At 41.2% G+C, this 20,783-nt stretch overlaps 1 protein-coding gene across 3 annotated transcripts in view; it reads right to left on the bottom strand.

Moving 5' to 3' along the window:
* Positions 1-4,105: 4,105 nt before the first annotated feature.
* MFSD11 (major facilitator superfamily domain containing 11) overlaps positions 4,106-20,783 on the bottom strand; it is a 28,029-nt gene continuing 11,351 nt past the window's right edge. For 2 of the 3 annotated variants that reach the window (XM_061392722.1, XM_061392723.1), the window contains 6 exons: positions 20,079-20,119; positions 13,194-13,259; positions 11,554-11,679; positions 8,370-8,544; positions 7,520-7,655; positions 4,106-6,976 (listed from right to left, as the gene is read on the bottom strand). In XM_061392722.1, coding sequence (XP_061248706.1) covers positions 6,812-6,976; positions 7,520-7,655; positions 8,370-8,544; positions 11,554-11,679; positions 13,194-13,259; positions 20,079-20,119 — 709 coding nt within the window. In that variant the 3' untranslated portion in view covers positions 4,106-6,811. The remainder of the gene's footprint in view (positions 6,977-7,519; positions 7,656-8,369; positions 8,545-11,553; positions 11,680-13,193; positions 13,260-20,078; positions 20,120-20,783) is intronic. The other variant, XM_061392724.1, reaches the window with a different exon arrangement.

A 20,783-nucleotide genomic window follows, 5' to 3' on the forward strand; every position in this document is an offset into this window, starting at 1 on the left:
AAGGCAAACGGTACGACTGCTTTGGAAGATGGTTTGGTAGTTTCTTGCAAAACTAAGCATCCTCTTTACCATAATACAATGCTGCAATTGTGCTCTTTTGGTGCTTGTCCAAGACAGTTGAAACGTATGTCCACACAAAACCCTGCACACAGATGGTTAGAGTAGCTTTATTCTTGTCAAAACCTGAAGCAACCAAGATGTCCTTCAGTTGGTAAGTGAATAAACTGTGTACATCCTGTTAAAAGGTAAACCAAAGCATGTAAACATTTTTAAGTGTTTGAGCAAACACTGGTTTGAAACAGGCAGCATGCAAATCTAGCAGATAGAAAGGAGGTCTGAGGAGCTTTACAAAATGAAGGACTTGGGCATTCCCTGGCGGTCCAGTGGTTAGAATGCCACATTTTCACTGCACAGGGCACGGGTTCAATCCTGGTCAGGGAACTAAGATCCCACAAGCTGCACAACGCAGCCAAAAAAAAAAGAGAGAGAGAAAGACAGAGGAAGTAGGAACAAGGAAGTTATACTAGGCCAAAAAGCAAATTGGTTATTGACAGCTTATTTTTCTTTAGCGGGTGGCAGGGGTCAATATCAGGCAGATTACCTAACTAGTATTGGTCAGGCAATTCCTGATTGACTCATTTAAGATTCCATTTCTGGGAGAGCTGAAACTGAAATTAAGTCTCCGTTTGGGGACGTGGAACTTACCATAAGCCACTCTATTTGGGCTTGATGTCTTGTTTTTTAACAATCCAGACAATGGAATAGTATTCAGTGCTAAGAAGAAATGAGCTATCAAGCCATGAAAAGACATGTTGGAAACTTAATACGTATTACTAAATGTAAGATGCCAATCTGGAAAAGGTTACATACTGTATGATTCCAACTATATGACATTCTGGAAAAGGCAAAACTATAGACACAGTAAAAAAAAAAAAAAAAAAAAGTCAGTGGTTTCTGGGGGAGGGAGGGAAGAACAGGAAGAACTCAGGAATTTTAGGGCAGTCAAACTACACTATATGATGGATACTATAACGGGGGATACTAGTCATTATACATTTGTCTAAACTCACAGAACGTACAACACTGAAGTGAATCCTAATGTAAACTAAGGACTTTAAAAAAATATTTATTTTTTCACTGTGCCAGGTCTTAGTGGCGCATGTGGGATCTAGTTCCCTGACCAGAGATGGAACTGGGCCCCCTGCATGGGGAGCCTGAAGTCTTAGCCACTGGACCACCAGGGAGGTCCCGAAGCTAAGGACTCTGGTTGATGACAAGGTGTCAATATAGGATCATTAATTGCAATAAATGTACCACTTTGGTGGGGCACGTTGATAAGAAAAATCTCTGAACCTTTCCCTTCACGTTGCTGTGAATTCAAAATTGCTCTAAAAAATGAAGTCTGCTTTAAAAGAACAAAAACTGAAAATGAAAATAACATAAAGTCAGGAATTCCCTGGTGGTTCAGTGATTAGGACTCAGGGCTTTCACTACTGGGGCCCAGGTTCAATCCCTGGTCAGGGAACTAAGATTCCAAAAGCAATGGGAGTGGGGCTGGGGGAGAAATCTACCTTTTTACAATTGAATAAAATAAAAAGTTTATAAAGAAACAAGCCAGAAGAATCACACAAAATTTCAAGAGTCAGACCATTTTCATGGACTATGTGTCCTTATCTTCTAGAAAATACAATTTTTTTCTTAAGTAGTATGAGTTGAGTTGTAAGGAGTTGTTTAACCATGTTTTACTTGCTGAAAACCAAACCAAAAGTACCAATGAAACAAGCCCAAGTATTTATGTTAATGAGACATCTTGGCTAATTATGTAATTAGACATTAACTTTTTTTTTGGCTGCACCTTGCAGCCTGAGGGGTCTTAGTTCCCCAACCAGGGATGGAACCTGTGCTATCTGCAGTGGGAGCACGGATTCCTAACCACTGGACCGCCAAGGAAGTCCCTAATTAACTTTTTTAATCAAAAAAATGTTTTTGAAATATAGCTGATTTACAATGTTGCGTGAGTTTCTGTTGTATAGCAAAGTGATTCAATTATACACATGAAAAGTGTTAGTCGCTCAGTTGTGTCCGACTCTTTGCAACCCCATGGACTACCACCAGGTTCGTCTGTCAACAGAATTCTCCAGGCAAGAATACTGGAATGGGCTGCCATTTCTTCCTCCAGGAGATCTCCCCAACCCAGAGATTCCACCTAAGTCTCCCGCATCACAGATGGAGTCTTTATTATGGCGCCACCCGGGAAGTCCCGAACAATGTGGTTTATGCTAAACAAACACCTGCTTTCTCTCCTCAAGTCTAAAATCCTGGCAAATGCCAGGCAGAGGCTGCCTGCAACCAGCCCCTGTAAAACCCTTGGGTGCGTCTCTAGCAGGCTTTCCTGGTCAGAAACATCGCACATGCTGCTACATCTTCAATGCAGGGGCAAAGGGGCAAGAGGAAGCTCTGGGTGACCTTCAGGGAAGGGAGAGAGAAAGCCTAAGAAAGCTTGTACCTGGATTCTTCTAGACTCCCCACAGGGTCTTTGTCCCTGATGACCTGGCTTACGAGGTCACTGTAATAAACCCTGAGAGTACCCCTGATTCCTGCTAGCAAATCTCCCAATTTACAAGTAGTCCTGGGGTCGCCTGAGACATATCATGCAGGGCCGCACAATTTTAGTGTTTTTTTTTTTTTTGCCACACCTTGAGGCTTACAGCAATTTAGTTCCCTAACCACGGATTGAACCTGGGCCACGACAGTGAATGTGCTGAGTCCTAACCACTGGCCCCGCAGGGAATTCCATGAAGCTCTTACCTTAATGACCGTGTCCACATATTCCAGTTGCTGGGGCCTCCTTGGACTGTGACCCGTGGAGACAGCTAGCTGCTGCCATTAGGAGACGGTGAGAGGGGAAGATTTCGCTGCTGCTTCAAGGCCTGGGCCTGGCCTGCAAGCGGCCATGAGGAGGGCCTTGGAGCTCTTGAGACCCAGCCCTCAGCCTTTCCCTGAGCCCCCAGAACACTTGCCCACCCTGAGACCAGAGGGCCTGGAAGGCCCAGAGACCCTGGCAAAGCTGACTGAACAGGACCCCTGACCCCGCCCTCTGGGGCACCGGCTCTGCTCCTGTTACAGTTCTTGTTCAGTCACTAACTCATGTTCGAGTCTTTGCAACCCCATGGACCGCCGCCGCCTGGCTCCCCCCACTATCTCCCAATGCGTGCGTGCTGTAGCTTCAGTCATGTACAGACAGCTCTTTGCAAGCCTATGGACTGTAGCCCGCCAGGCTCTTCTGTTCATTGGATTTCCCAGGCAAGAATCCTGGTGTGGGTTGCCAAGCCCTCCTCCAGCAGATCGTATCTCCCCAAGTTTGCTCAAGTTCATTGAGTTGGTGATGCCATCTAACCATCTCATCCTCTGCCGCCCCCTTCTCCTTTTGTCGCCGTTCTTTTACTGCTGAGTCACCAGGGAAGCCCCCTATTGCAGCAGCAGGCACCATACTGTTGTATGTATAGGTCACACTCTGTTTATCCATTCATCTACTGATGGACCTGGGTTGTTTTCACCTTTTGGCCGTTGTGAACAATGCTGCTACAAGCATAACTGTACAAATACCTCCTCAAGTCTGTTTTCAATTCTTTGGGGTACATACCCAAACATGAAATTGGTGGATCAGACGGTGATTCTAGTTTGACTTTTTTAGGAACTACGTTACTGTTTTCCGTAAAGGCAGCACCATTTTACATTCCTACCAAGGATTCAGTTTCTCTTATATCCTCACTTTATTTTTTTAATTGGCAACTTTTTTTTGTATTTTGAGAACTTAACTCCCAGAGGAAAGCAAGCCTCAGTGTAAACAGCCAAAGCCTAGGTTTTAAGGTATTCAAGCCTTCGGGTATAGGGCAGAAGAGGTAGGTGGGGGACGCCTTCACACAGAGTAAAACAGTTGTGACTCAATTAAGGTTGTTCCAGGGCTAAGCCAAATTTCAATATACAGAAATCTGCAGCAAAAGAACAGCACACTCATACTTACACACACACACCCATGTGAGACAAAGTGAAGACTTACTTACCCAGAAGCATAAATTATTTGACAGAGTACATAAAACAAGCGTAAAAATTAAATTCTTTATTTCATACCACATTTCAAATTCAAATAATGATATAAATTCAAACGAGCTGTTATCAGTCAAATAAAGAGCCCACCAAGGCCAACACTATTTATAGACATAAAGACTGAGTAAAAAAAACAAAACGAAACCCACCCAAACACAAAATGTGAGTACAGAACTTAAGGTGAAGAACATCACACATAACAACAGGAGGGAGGCAGCCCAGAAGTCGTGTTCCTGACACATTCCCCTCACTCTCTTTTCCTTTGTGAAAGCAGTTACCAGGAATCCTACCAGTCATGATAAGAGGCTACGGCTGCCCTGGGAGAATGCACTCAGTAGTATTAACAGAGGCTACTGACCCTCTGCAGCCTAATTCTACAGACCTATCATAAGCAAAGGGAGCCCGAGCCTGGCAGAGTGAGGAACACGGGAATGCAGGGCCCAGTTCCCAGCTGAACGTGAGACAGGCAGCCTTGCGAGACGGTCCTGGGGATCCTGGTTCTAGTCACTCCCTGGTGTAACCCCCACCCCCTTCCGTGAGTGTGGCCGGGAACTAGTAACTTGCATCTAGTAGAGAGAATACAGCAAAAGTGATGAGATGTCATTTTCAAGATTAAGTGATAAAAGACGGTGACTTATGACTTGCTGGCACTTCCCTCTGGCTTTTCTCACTTGCTTTCTTTGATGAGGACAGCCGTGGGAAACTAAGACTCTTAGTCCAACAGCCTGTGAGGAACCAACTCCTGCCAAGGATGAGACTAAACTGAGAAGCAGGTCCTCCTCCGGGTCACGCCTTGGCTGCAGCCTTGTGACAGAGCCTGGGCTGGCTGGAGGGCCTGGTCCAGCCATACCGAGACCCGCAGAAACTATGAGAGAATACGTAGGTCTTAAGTGGTTGAATTTTGGGGTAATATGTCATTTGGAGATAGAAAACAAATACATCTGGGTAAACTATAATGTGCTTAGTGAAAAAAACTGTTAGTTGCTCAGTCACGTCTGACTTTGTGACCCCATGGACTATAGCCTGCCAGGCTCCTCTGTCCAGGAATTCTCCCAAATAAGAATACTGGAGTGGGTAGCCATTTCCTTCTCCAGGGGATCTTCCCGACACAGGGATCAAACGCAGGTCTCCTGCACTACAGACAGATTCTTTACTATCTGAACCATCAGGGAAATGGCTAAGTTTTGGAGTAATCTGTCATACAGTGATAGAAAACAAATACATCTGAGTAGACAATAATGTGCTTAAAGAGATAATAAATTCATTTGCATTAATTCTGAAACAACATTTACAATTTATATAAAATCAACTATCAACTGAGTTTATCTCAACTTCAAGAAAGAAAACCACAATTTTACAACTTGGAGCAAAAGAGTTCAGTGTTCCATACAAATGCAATTTCTCTAAGGGTTCCAGCTAACCACAATTCCCTACAATTGCCATCAAGTCTAAAACTCACACTTCATAAAATTACTAAGCAGGTTTTAAAAAATAATGGAAAGCAAAATATTGTTTGTCTTCTTGATTAAATCTACTTTGCCATAAAACTCTTGATTTGTTCAGTTAATTTTCAATTTTAAAAGTGAGCTTTCCCATTGATAGGGAATATCCAGAAGAAGCAAATCCACAGAGACAGGAAACGGATTACTGACCACCAGTGCCAGGCAAGAGAATGGCGAATGACTACCAGTAGGCACGGGGGGTTCTTTCGGGGTGATGAAAACGTTCTGGAAAAGATAGTAGTGATAGCTATATAATCTTGTGCATGTACTGAAACGCCACTAAACTGTATACTTTACAATGATGAATTTTATGATTTCTGAATTATCTCAATTAAAATAACTGTTTAAAGCTCTTATGGATTAAAGTTAACATTTCCATTCTAAACATCTCCCCCAAACAGTTAGACTCCATTCCCAGACATGCATATGGAATGGTGTTTCTTAGTGACAACAGCCTGCCGCCACAGCTTAGACTTCACCACGTGTTCTGGGTTTGTTTGTTTCTTATGCACTGCATCCTCTAGAAAAATTACTAGCAAAAGCCTCCATCAATAAATGTGTATTTTTTTCTTAAGTGTGTTTCTGTTCATTTACAAATGTAAGATTCCTATTTTTAAAACTTGAGACAATTTTTACCTCATTTCATAATACTTGATTAGTACCCCTCTTGCTAGGAACTACAAGAAAAGTTATCAAAAATGTGCAAATCTTTTCAAAGATTCCATTTCAGTGTTACATGATTTACTTCAACGTCATTCCCAGACACACATGGGGTGGCACATGCTCCCTGTTACTACATAGTAACACACAGCCACACACCTAGGAGTCTTCACACGACATACGAGTCTTCATACACATATGGCCTAGTAGTTTCGATCAAAGCATGATCTCTCAACGAGAACGGGGGGCAGAAGAAAACATTTACATTTACAACATGACCATAAGGAACGTGAGACAGATGAACTGAAAAACAACATCTTCAAACATCATGACTGACAGGACAAGTTCCCTTATTTCACTAGTTTCTAAACAATATTTGTAAACCTGAATACCAACTCTGGCAGATTTAGCAGTCTTAGATCTCGGAGTTTCCATCCTAACAGCCTCCAAGGTATGGTGAAGATGAGAGCGGCCTCCTCTGCCCGGCCCTGCCGCTCAGCCGAGGGTCTGAAGAGGCGGCCTCCTCTCACTGGCACCCTTCTTCAAATACTTCGGTAGTCAGAACCCCGGGCTACAATGGCAGCAGCTTCCCACTCCACAGTGAAGAAGGAGACAGTTCCAAAAAACCCAAATATCACCATGACCAGGAGTTGCCAATGAAGGAGAAGGTAGTTACTGTAGAAAAATGCCACGGCTGCGCAAATGGACTAAGAATAAAGAAGACAAAACAGATCATGAAACATGCACACGTGACCCAGCCGACTCCACAACGAACCCCACAGCTTGGACCCAAGGCTTCTTGTCACTGCTCCCTGCTCTTTCTGCATCTAGAGGGCACCTCCTTAGTCACTAGCTCACAAACACGCACCATCAAGTCCCACTGAGAGCTGGGAATAATCAAGTAAGCTACAGTCTGCTACTTAAAATAGTATTTTGTTAAAAAAAAAAAACAAAAACAAAAAACTGGAGTGATAAAATTACGTGCATGCACAGTGAGAAGCACACTTGTTACCTGTGAACACCATGAACTCTAGTATCTATTGAAAGAAGTCTGAGCCGCAGAGGCCGGAATGTAAAATCTCTTATACAAGTGATGGGACAAAAAAGATCACAGTACTTACTATCTCCTCATTCTGATCAGAAATCCTTTTATAGGATCTCCTAGACTTTTATTTAAGAAACATTAAGAAAATGAAGTTACAGCACTTCAAAAAGACCCGCCTTTAAACATAGTTTAAAAAAGAATTTACCTGCACAAATTTAAAGACGGCAAAAGCCGGGGCGCTGTCTTCAGAATAGAGAAAACCTAAAATACTAAGCAGCTGAGTATTGAAGCAGCTGTCTCCAAGACCCAACAGGAAGCTGCAGAAGATGGCAATTTCTTTGCTGATTAAAATAAAATTAATTGAGAGTGAGCATTAATAATAGTATTTGTTAGAGTTGTTTAAAATGTAACAGCAACTCACCCACAAAAACATTTTACTCTCCAGTTTAAACAAGTGTATGAAACAAGAATGAATAAACATGGAATTTACAAAGAACTTATACTCAAATGCTGTCACCTTCACAGTCTAGCGACTCTAGTCTATTAACCATCAGGGAAGCAAACAGTGTGTCTGGGATGGGGCTGCCCTTGGCTTGTGGGTCCAGACATAAATGCCTACGCTGAAAATGAATCTGAGGGTTGAGTGCAGTAAAATGACACCCGCAAAACTCCCATAACCACTGTGAAAGGGCTGGGCGGCCGACCCAGCAGACAGATCACCCCTCATTCCTCACTGCTCTTCCCTGAAGTCCAAAAACATCTAGAGATTTCAATGCTCAAAAGGCAGAGATAAAAAATTCAAATCAGACACTTACGCAATCCTTCACAGATCAAGAAAAAGATTTAGTGGGGAGAAAGGTTAAAACCAACAATCACAAAAATAACTTGATATTCTCTATGGATTTCTATTCAAACTCATTCTGGCTCCATTAACACATGACAAATGACCTTGTAACAGACTTACAGAAAAGGACTAACTGCTCCATTCTAAATTCCAAGCCATCCTTTACCTCCTGCCCTTCCTTAACTTACTAGAAAAAGGGCCGCCACTGTACCTGGGTTTGATGTAAGCGCTGCTGTCAGTGCCTTCAACAGGAGCAATGGGGGCATCCCCAGGCATGTTGAGGAATATTAAATAAAAAGCTATAAAATGCACCAGGATGCCCAACAGCACAACTGGATTCCTACCAAAACGATTATTCTTGCTCAGCAGGCCAAAGAGGCTTCCACCTGTAAGATCAATGAACAAACAAAAAAATCCAAGGCCAAGTTAACATATCAAAAACTTAGTTTTGAAAAAATAAATGGACAAATAGTGAATTTAATAAAATAAAGAAAGCAAGCACGAACATACAAAGTAAGAAATAACTGTTGAAACAAAGGAAATTATAAAAATCAGGACAGACTTCTAGGTAAGATAGAATAACAGGAACTGAATTTACCCCCAGTCTAAAAAAAAAAAAAAAATATGGCACAACGGTTTTGAAGACACAGATTCTCAGGTGACAAAGGGCAGTGATCTCAGAGAGACGGAACAAATGAGGCGAGGCCCACACCTGCCCCAGCTGACTGAGAGGCCGGGGGCTTCGGAAAGGGGGAGGGCGGAAGCAGAGCAGCGAGGACAGGGGAAGGAGACAGGGAAGAGAGGCAGAAGGGGAGGGAAGGCAGGAGGAAGCCCACAGCCTCCCTGAGTCACGGAGACAGAGCTCAGGGGCTGGGGAGACCAAGGTGCCTGAGTTTCCAAAACAGGGCATCAAAAAGGAAAGCTGATCAGCACAGGATGTGAGTAGCAGAGATCAGAAAGAGCTTTCCAAAAGGATTAGTGGCATTAGTGCCCTACCCTGGGCTGGGCAGAGTACCTGGTCCCACCAGCCAGACCGGAAATCTTATTATTCACTGGGTATTCACGAAAGGGTCTTCCCTTGGGGGAGAGAGATAATTAGCCCTCCTCTGAGCACTACTCTGGTTCCATCCAACACACTTTAAAAGCAAGACTCAAAAAGTCACACTGTTTCCAAGTAAATGAACCGCATCCAAGAACAAAGCTCAAGAACAGGAACAGCAATGTAAAAGTCATCCCACACCCAACAAGGTAAAGTTCACAATGGCTAGTATCCACATTACCAGGCATGCAAAGGAACAGGAAAATAGGACCTGTTATTAGACAAATCAGTCAAACACAGAGTTATCACCTGACCCAGCGATTTCAGTCCTAGGTTTAGTGTTCACAGCAGCATTATTCATAATGGGCAAAAAGCAAAAACCACCCAAACGTCCATGACACGATGAATGGATGAATAAAAATGTGGTAGATCCATGTGACTAAATATTATTTGGTAATAAAGAGGAATGAAGTAAAAAAGAAAAAAGAAATGAAGTACTGATACATGCTACACCATGAAAACACCCTGCAAACACTGTGTCAAGTAAAAGAAGCCAGGGACAACAGAAAAATACAGATTGTATGATTCCATTCACATGAGATGTCCCCGGAATAAATCTACAGAGGAAGTAGATTAGCAGTTGACTGGAAAAAGGCAATGAAAATGTTCTAAAATTAATTATAGGGAACAAAAAAATAGACCAACCCCCCACCCTCCTTTGTCCATGCTGCTGCTAAGTCACTTCAGTCGTGTCCGACTCTGTGCGACCCCATAGACGGCAGCCCACCAGACTCCCCTGTCCCTGGGATTCTCCAGGCAAGAACACTGGAGTGGGTTGCCATTTTCTTCTCCAATGCATGAAAATGAAAAGTGAAAGTGAAGTTGCTCAGTCTCGTCTGACTCTTTATCGACCTCATGGACTGCAGCCCACCAGGCTCCTCTGTCCATGGGATTTTCCAGGCAAGAGTACTAGAGTGGGGTGCCATTGCTTCTCCGTCCTTTCTCTATAGTGCTTATCATTTTGACATTCTAAGTTTCAGATATTTTTTATTGCATGTGTTCTTCCCCAAAAATATAAGCTCCATGCTTTGTTCATACAGTGGAGGCACAGCAAGTTTTGGGAAGCTCCTCACATGTTACACAGTATCCACTACTGCATGGATCACCGCTGCAGGAGTGACTGGTGCCATAATCAAAACAGAGGTGTGGTCTTAGCCTGTCTCCTCTCCCCGCTTCCTGGCACAGAGCTCCTGAAACCCTAGGAATTTCCTCAGTGAAAGGAGTGTCTCTAGTTATCTTAACTAACCCCTTCCAACCACACCTGAGTTAATGCTGACCCCTGAAGGACTGTGGGGGTGGCTCTAGTCAAGATGGAGGCTGGTTGCCAGGACCCAGTCTTAATTAGAAAACTAGAATGTTCAGCTCCACCCCCCATCTCAGGGGAGGGGAAAGGGGCTAGAGATTGAGTCTGCCATGATTTAATCCACCATGATGAGATGTGCATAAAAATCCCCACACAACAGGTTTGGGAGAGCTTCCTGTGATGACTCCATCAAGTGTCGGGAGGGTACCACATCCTAGACTCCAAGGGGATGGAGGTTCCTACGCCAGGGGTCCTTCTGGGCTTTGCCCTAAGTAGCTCTTCATCTGGCTGTTCATCTGCATCCTTAATTAAATAAACTTTAACAGTAAGTATAGCATTTCCCTCTGGAGAAGGAAATGGCAACCCACTCCAGTACCCTTGCCTGGAAAATGCCATGGACAGAGGAGCCTTGTATGCTATAGTCCATGGGGTTGCAAAGAGTCGGACACGACTGAGCAACTTCACTTTCACTTTCCTTTCATAGCATTTCCCAGGGGTGTTGTAGGAATCCTTGAATGTATAGCCAAGCTGGACAGAAGTGAAGATGGCCTGGGGACTCAGGACTTGGACTGGCGTCTGAAGTGAGGCTGGCCTTGCAGGATTGTACCCTTGAACCTGTGTGGTCTGCTGCTAACTCTAGGAGTTAGTGTCAGAGTTGAACTGTACTGCTGGACATACAACTGGTGTCAGAGATCCAGAGAACAAGAAATTCAGGGATTCTAATACACATTCCCTAAGTATTTTAAGAGGAAAATCCAGGAAACAAAAAGCAAAAATCTTTGTTTTCTTACTTATGGCTTTGTCTTGAATTACTTGGCAAAAGTTTTATAATTTAGTTTTAGAACAGTGATAATAAAAAAAAAAACCAGACATACCCATGTGGATAAAAATAAGCAAAGAAACAGAAATCCAAGGACAGAGAAGTGAAATATACTTAAAATTTCCATTATAACTGTAACAAACTGATTTAATGCAAAATTTTTTTAAACCAACCTAAAATTTCTCCAATGCCGATGAAAATGCCAGAAAGTCCAATGAGGCTTTTCTCTTCTGTTCCAAATTTATTTATAGCGCCAATACAGGTTCCATATACACCAGAGAAGAAAGTCAGTTCCAGACCTTTAGAAAAGAGTCAGATTTAAATTACAGTTGTCCTTCAGTATCTGCCATGGGTACCAAAATCCAGATACTCAAGTCCCATAATCAGCTCTCTGCATTCAAGTCTCTACATCCTTAGAGTAAACCAACTGCAGATAACAAAGCACTGGATTTTGTACTGAAGAAACACAGTCTACCTTTCCTGGTTTTTTCTTCATGTCTTCATGTCTTGTAGTATTTGAGCTATGCATGTATAAAATAAAATTCACTCAGACTGAAATGCTACTCCACGTGACATAACTGATGAAAAGGAATTAGCCACGAGATGGCAACTGTCACATATTTCAGATTAGAACATAAAACCCAAATAAGCAAAGACAGCCTTATGTTAAAACAGTCACTCTGCACAAAAAGGGGGTGGACAGAGGACATAATTAACATAAACTTGTAACAGAGACACTAAAGTACTCATTATCCTTATTAATAGCTTTCCAAGGGAACAGGAACATATGGTGGCAAGACTAATACCTACTATCTACTTTTGCTTAAAGGAAAAAGTTTTAATTAAACATGTTTTCCAGGAAAAGAAATTTTTAAAATTTGGGTAAAAAATTAGAGCAAATCAGTAGAAGACCTGGTTCCTTAATGTCACAAAATCTTACCTGAATTTTGAAGATGTTCTGACACCACCCTTTGACCTAAAAATAAGATGTTTCTACCTATACCTATGAGGCGCAGAGAGTTGAACCTTGAACAAATCCAGTTTGAACTGTGCAGGACCCTGTAGTACTACAGGGTCCACAGTTGGTCGACTGTGCAGACCAGGAAGCACAGATACAAACGGCTGACTGAAGTCACGCAAAGATTTCTGATCACAGGGGAGGTCAGCACACCTAATCCATCCCTTCACTGTTCAAGGGTCAACTGTAAAGGCAAAAGTAATAACTGACATATCAGCGCAACTTTTGACAAGGAAACAGATTTCCTTAAGACCTAAGCCTACTTCACCTATTACCACATCACATTATCACTGGAAGCCACAGAATTCATTCTGTTTTATTGAAAATTCTCTTAATTCATACTCATGTGGCAAAGATTTACTCATGATTATTTTCTGTAGTGCTCCATTTTGTCCTAAAATCACTGGCTGAGATGAATCAAGCCTCCTGCTTTTCAATCCCTTGTACAGAACCCTCCCCTAGGTGGTATTTAGGTTGGCCCTGTGATTTGCTTTCACCAACACGGGAAGGGGTCACGCAAATGCTGAGACATGGAGAGAGGTGAGATCCAGCTTGCATTAGACCCCTTTAGACATGCAAATGAAACTACCTTGGAACTTTTAGCCCTATAACTTAAAGAACCTTAGCACTATAACTTAAAGAACCACAAGAGACCCCAACTGAGACCATCAGAAAAACCATTTCGCTGAGACACGTCAATGTACAGAATTGTGAGAAAGTAACACAGTTATTGTTTTCGACACTTACTGTCATTACACAGTTACAGAAAACCAACACTGTAATTAACTCCATTACCTGTATAAGCAGTTGTAATGCTAAGAAGGAGCATCTCCTTGGTGACACATAACTTCAGAGACTTTTCTGCAAAAAAAGAAAAAAAAATTAGGAGTACTTAAAGCTCGACATTCAGAAAACTAAGATCATGGCATCTGGTCCCATCACTTCATGGGAAATACATGGGGAAACAGTGGAAACAGTGTCAGACTTTATTTTTTGGGGCTCCAAAATCACTGCAGATGGTGACTGCAACCATGAAATTAAAAGACGCTTACTCCTTGGAAGGAAAGTTATGACCAACATAGATAGCATAGTCAAAAGCAGAGACATTACTTTGCCAACAAAGGTCCGTCTAGTTAAGGCTATGGTTTTTCCAGTAGTCATGTATGGATGTGAGAGTTGGACCTCGAAGAAAGCTGAGCGCCAAAGAATTGATGCTTTTGAACTGTGGTGTTGGAGAAGACTCTTGAGAGTCCCTTGGACTGCAAGGAGATCCAACCAGTCCATTCTAAAGGAGATCAGCCCTGGGATTTCTTTGGAAGGAATTATGCTAAAGCTGAAACTCCAGTACTTTGGCTACCTCATGCGAAGAGCTGACTTATTAGAAAAGACTCTGATGCTGCGAGGGATTGGGGGCAGGAGGAAAAGGGGATGACAGAAGATGAGATGGCTGGATGGCATTACCAACTTGATGGACGTGAGTCTGAGTGAACTCCCGGAGTTGGTGATAGTCAGGGAGGCCTGGCGTGCTGCAATTCATGGGGTCGCAAAAAGTCGGACACAACTGAGCGACTGAACTGAACTAAACTAGATTTTAATCAACCGAACAAAAATTCTAAAATATTCATTCAACCAATTCATTATTACTTGTTGTCAATAATGCCAGTAAACAGAGACACTGGGACACAGGTTAATGATTGAGATTAAAATGCTTAACATATGAACTAAACCTGCCCTATAAGTAAAATGTTGATTTCAACTGTTTAAATATATTCTAGAGTTGTGTTTTCTCTAACACCTTTTCCAGCTCTCAAGAAAACAAATAAAACGTGAAACAGAGAAAAGAAACAGAACAAAACAACAGACTATTCCAACAGACTTGATTAAAGGTTAGGGAGTCAACAGTTGGCAAAATGCTAATTTCCCTAAGCAACTTTCCCAGGGCAGCATTAAGGCTGGACTCAAGGTCAGAATCAGCCCAGAGGTTTTTGACCACCCCAAGCTGGGATACCACCACTTCCTGGATTCTCAGTCTCTGGATCTGAGGACTGAAACCTTAGTTCTGCTCATTTGTTTCTGATCCCTTTAATTTTTAATTTTTATTGTTTAACTTCGTTGAAATCTACAGTGGAAAATGCATTTCTAAAAGCTGCACATTTTAACTGTCTTTGAACCTGCTCACATTTCATAACTTAAGGCCACTTATCTAGGATCCTAAACTAATGGTGGATCCAGATTTCAGTTCCTACTCAGTGGATGACTAGGAAACACATCAGTCACAGACACTCTGTCCTGAATTTCTCTATATACAAAAGAGGATAGCTTTTTTCTTGAATTTCACTAAAATAAAGTGAGACTAGGACTGTGAAGAAGACTGAGCGCTGAAGAATTGACGCTTTTGAACTGTGGTGTTGGAGAAGACTCTTCAGAGTCCCTTGGACTGCAAGGAGATCCAACCAGTCCATCCTAGAGGAGATCAGCCCTGGGTGTTCTTTGGAAGGAATGATGCTAAAGCTGAAACTCCAGTACTTTGGCCACCTCATGTGAAGAGTTGACTCATTGGAAAAGACTCTGATGCTGGGAGGGATTGGGGGCAGGAGGAGAAGGGAACGACAGAGGATGAGATGGCTGGATGACATCACTGACTCGATGGACGTGAGTCTAAGTGAACTCTGGGAGCTGGTGATGGACAGGGAGGCCTGGCATGCTGCGATTCTTGGGGTCGCAAAGAGTCGGACACAACTGAGCGACTGAACTGAACTGAACTGAAAATCAGTCAGATATTTTCACCAATCATTTTCATATACTTCCAGAAAAAAATACTTGATTAATAAAGTTTAAAACAATATTTTAATTAGAAAAATCATATTAGCAAAGCATATTTGCTTTTGAGTAATCAGAAGATTTAGCTAACAAAAGGAAATTTTAAAACATAACCTAAAAAGAAAAATAACCTAGTATGATCCTATATGGTGAATTCATGTCCTCATACATTTGTCCAAACCTATAAAACGTACAACACCAAGAGGGAACCCTAATGTAAACAACAGACTCTAGATGATGCTGTGTCACTATATGTTCATCAGTTGTTAACAAAAGTACCACAATGATGAGGGACAACGATAACGGGGAAGGTTACGCATGGGTGAGGGCAGGACATGTATGGGAAATCTCTGTATATTGACAATTTTGCTGTGAACCTAAAACTTCTAAAAAAAAAAATCATTTATCAAAAAAAACCCCAATATAATTCATTTGAGGAAATTGACAAACTGATCCTAAAATTCATATGTAAATTCAAAGGACTGATAACAGCCAAAATAATCTTGAAAAAGAACAAAAATGAAGACTCAAAATTTACAATAATCAACACAGCATGGTACTGGCATAAGAACAGGCATATTGAGAAATAAACTCCTACATTCACAGTCATTTGGTTTTTAAGAAGGGTGCCAACATAATTCAATGGGAGAAAGAATAGTATTTCTAGCAAATGGTGCTAGAATGACTGATCTCGTGCAAAAGAATGATGCTGGAGTCCTGCATCACAACATCCATAAAACTTGACTCAAGTGGATCACAGAACAAAATGTAAAAGCTAAAACTATAAAATTCTTACCAAAAAAATACAGGAATAAATCTTTGTGACTTGGAGTCTTCCTAGGACACCAAAAGCACACCCAACAGAAGATAAAGTAGATAAATCAGACTCCATAAAAAATTTTAAAATTCTAAGATTCAAAAGATACTACCAAGAAAATGAGAAAAATCAACCTAAAGAATGGAAGAAAATATTTGTAAATTATATATATAAGGGACTTTCACCTATAATATATAAAGAACTCTTACAATTCAATAACAAAAAGACGAGGAATTCCCTGGCAGTTCACTGGTTAAGACTCAGCACTTCCAATTCTGAGGGCTGGGGTTTAATCCCTGGTCGGGGAACAAGTCACACGGTGTGGCCAAAATAATAATAATACAAATAACCCAATTAAAAAATGAGCAAAAGATCTGAGCAGAAATTTCTCCAAAGAAGAGATGAAATGCCTATAAACATATGAAAATACGATCAACATCTTAGATATTGGGGAAATGCAGATCAAAGCCACGAAAAACCACTTTACACATACTAGGATAGTGTTAGTCGCTCAGACGTGTCCAACTTTTGCGACCCTCTGGACTGTAACCCACCAGGCTCCTCTGTCCGTGGAATTCTCCAGGCAAGAATACTGGAGTGGGTTGCCATTTCCTTCTCCAGGCGATCTTCTCGACCCAGGGATCAAACCCGGGGCTCCCACATTGCAGGCAGATTCTTTATTGTCTGAAGCATCAGGGGCTAGTAGGATAGCTATAATCAAAAAGATAACTCTAGAAAGTGGAGAAATTGGAACCTTCGTCCATTGCCGGTGGGAATGTAAAATGGTACCGCCACTTTGGAAAACAACCTGGTAGCTCCTAAAAGATTTAACACAGAGACACCAGAGCCCAGCAAGCCCACTACCCTTGGGTATACAGCCAAGAAATCTGAAAACAATGTCCACACAAAAACTGATGCTAAGAATCCAGTCACAGAAGCCAACTAGTCCTATGATTCCACTTACACAAAATGTCCAGTTATAGGCAAATCTGTAGACAGAAAGTAGATTACTGGATAACTAGGGCTGGGGTTGGGGTTGGGAGAGGAAATGGAAAGTGATTACTAATGGGAAGAAAATGGGAACTGACTGCTGATGGTCGCAGAGATTCTTTTGGGGGTGATCATTAGGTTCTAATTTTTTTTTTTTTTTTTAATTTTGGCCACATGTGTACTGGATCCTAACCACTAGACCAGGTAACTACCTGAATAGGTTCTAAAATTGATTATGGTGATATCTGTACAACTCTCTGAATATACTAAAAACCACTGAATTATATAAGTGGGTGAACTGTATACTATGTGAATTACATCTCAATAAAGTTATTCTATTAAGGAAAATAACCATAATCTAACACCTTAATGAGTCTCCTCCCAGGCTTTATGCTTTTTAAAAAGAAATTTCACTATTTACACTGTTTTACAATTTATTTTCATATTAACAAAGCAAACATTTTCTAACATTTGTAGTAATCATTTTAATGGCTACACTAATCTATTGGATAGCTGCTTTGTACTTGAATATTTAAATTATTTTTATTTCTCACTAATATAAACAGTAACTAAATCTTGGGGAAAATTCTTACTTCCTGAGGATAATCCTATTAGTGGAATTGTTGGAGTAAAGGGATAAACATTTTTAAGGCTTTTGATTCTTACTAATAAATCTATCTTCAGAAAGTAATACAAGGACTATATTCTTAACAATGTGGTCTTATGTATTTAAGTACCTACAGCCTATATACTGAGAATTATCTTTGGAAATTTAATAGAAAACTTATTAATTTGCATTTCTTATAGACTTAATAACTTTTCTTTGTTTATAACTTTTTTCTTATGCCTTTCTTCAGTTCAGTTGCTCAGTTGTGTCTGATTCTTTGCAACCCCATGGACTGCAGCACGCCAGGCTTCCCTGTCTACGTCACCAACTCCCAGAGCTTGCTTAAACTCAGGTCTATCAAGTCAGTGATGCCTTCCAACCGTCTCACCCTCTGTCATCCCCTTCTTCTCCTGCCTTCAAGCTTTCCCAGCATCAGGGTCTTTTCCATTGAATCAGTTCTTAACATCATGTGGCCAAAGTATTAGAGTTTCAGTGGATTCACTTTGATATATGGCAAAACTAATACAATTATGTAAAGTTTAAAAATAAAATAAAATTTAAAAAAATAAAAAAAAAAACTAAAAAAAAATTAAAATAAAATAAAAAAACCAAAGTATTGGAGTTTCACCTTCAGCATCAGTCCTTCCAATGAATATTCAGGACTGATTTCCTTTGGACTGACTGGTTTGATCTCTGTGCAGTCCAAGGGACTCTCAAGAGTCTTCTCTCCAACACCACAGTTTTAACGCATGCCTTTCTTATTGGTTCATAACCCTTTATCATATAAATATTTTCCCCACCATTTTAATTTCATTTGATTACTGTGAGAGATCAAAATTTTATATTTTAGGTAAAAAAGAGCATACTTTCCCCTTACTGTTTGACAGACCTGTTAAAGGCTTTCCTCTACCAAATTAATTTCTTACAGTTACTATTATGGTTTCATTTTTACATTTAATCTACATGGAATTTTAGTATAAGACGGGAAGTACGAGTTCACACTTCTCCCATGCAGTCCGCTGTCTGGCCTTGCTTTAAGGCTCTGTTACAGTATTCCATGCTCCTTTATGAACACAGACCTGCGTCCAGACTTCGGTTCCAGTGCTGCCCGTATTCCAGTGTTTTCAAATGAATTCATAATACGTTTTGATATTTACTAGGGAAAGTTCTTTTTGAGAATTTTGTTGGCTATTGACAGATGTTTATTCTTCCAGAGGAACCTTTTATCAGGACCAAAAAATAAATTTAAAAGTTCTCATTGAAATTTTCTAGAATTGCATTAAACATATACATTGAGCTGAGGAACGTAAGTGCCTTTAAATAAGCAGGAATCCTTTCTACTCAATACCTATTATAGCATCAACTGAAGGAATATCATGATTAAGTAATAAATGAAACACTGGCTCACAAGCAAATTAAAGCCTGGACACTCTTTTCCCTTTCTCTTTGCCTTTGGCTTCATTGCCACCTCCTAACTTCACATTGCTCCCCAACTGCCAGGAACCATTGCCCAAATTTAAATTTTCTTGCCCTGTGACACCTTATATGTCTTATCTTTATTAGCTGCTCCCTTCCTTCTCCCCATTCAAACCTAACAGCCCAATATCCTATTACTACCAAACCCTACACTAGGTAACCAACCAGCTCCGTGATAAAAAGCATGAGGCCCTCACTGTGTTAGTGTCTCATTTTACAGAGAAGTTGAGGCAAAGCTGATACAACTATCTAGAAAGTACATCCTGAATCTGGTTAATATTAAGAGACATCGAGGGCGGCGGGGGGGTTTCAGAGCACAGAGGCTGCATCAAGTCTTACTGAAGCTGGATGAACCAGCCCATAAGCCTGAAGGTCATCACCCTCCCTTTGCCTGACTTCATGTTCACCAAAGAAGCCAACATGTCTTTCTAGGCCTCTCATAACAAGAAGGAAATTCCTTGTTTGACCTTGAGTAAATAATTTTGCCAAAGCCTCAGTTTTCTTTTCTATAAAATGGAGATAGTGATACATATGTATTATATGATACTCACAGATTTGTCGTGAGAACAAAATAAAACACATCGAGAGGTTTAGCCAGGAAGAGCCCTCAACAGATGAGGATAATTGGTTTTACATGATACTGGGTTACCCGAGCCTCTGCTCTATTCTAAGGAGTGACAAGCAATGCTTGAAGAAATGGTCTGTGTCCTCACTTCCTCCTATAAACTCCTAAACCTCTGCCTCCTCCTCCTCAGACCTCCCTCACACATGCACTCAGGTAGGGCACTGAATTATTCTCCATCCCTCACAGGCCTCATGTTAGAGATACTTATTGAGAAGACAAGCGGATTTCAGAGCAGTATACCTAGAAATGTGAAAATACTGGGGTATTGTCAATGCAAAGCTACCAGAGAAAGGGGGAAAGTTATTCCTGAACAGTTCCTGCACTTCAGATACAGAAAATACTTACTAAATGCATCTACTGCCTTTGTCATGTTGCTCTGGGGAGACCTGAAAAGATAAAAAGAAAAAAGTTTTCCCCAGAAAACTGAAAAAGAGAACAAACCAAAAAATGATCATATTTTCATTTAAGTCTGTAAAAGCTCTGTGCTCTATGTGGTCTGGTAAACACTTCAGTGGCCTCAATGCTCCCTGCTCCAAGGTGTCCTTGCTTCAGAGACTGTGGGTAAAGTGCTACTTGGGTGGCCCTTTATTAACCACAGAACATGATTCTCTCACATTAAATTTATGACACAGAGTCATGCATGTATTTTTCAGAAATGGTACTTCTCTGCACGCTCTACAGCCTGTCAAGAAAATCCCATGCACTGCAATGAAAAGCCCTAGCCACAACCAGAGAAAGCCCACAAGCTGTACAAACACCCAACCCAGACAAAAAAAGGAAAAAAAGTTTAAAAGGAAAGAAAGAAATGATACTTCAGGCAGGACAAAAGTCTCCTCTACCTTGCTGTTTCTAAACTGTAAAAGCAAATCGTGAGGGCTCAATTCTCCACCATTCCAACTACGTAAAAAATTACTGTGGTCCTTCAGTGTTAAAAGCAACACCGTCACCGGCTACACGGGTTTGGGCGCAGTATCACCGACTGGTTAAAAACGCGGGCTTCGAGGCGGAGTCCTGCTTTGCCACTTATTAGTTGTGTGGTTTTAGACAAGT

Source organism: Bos javanicus, chromosome 19 (assembly GCF_032452875.1).
Source record: "Bos javanicus breed banteng chromosome 19, ARS-OSU_banteng_1.0, whole genome shotgun sequence".
Classification (NCBI taxonomy): domain Eukaryota; kingdom Metazoa; phylum Chordata; class Mammalia; order Artiodactyla; family Bovidae; genus Bos; species Bos javanicus.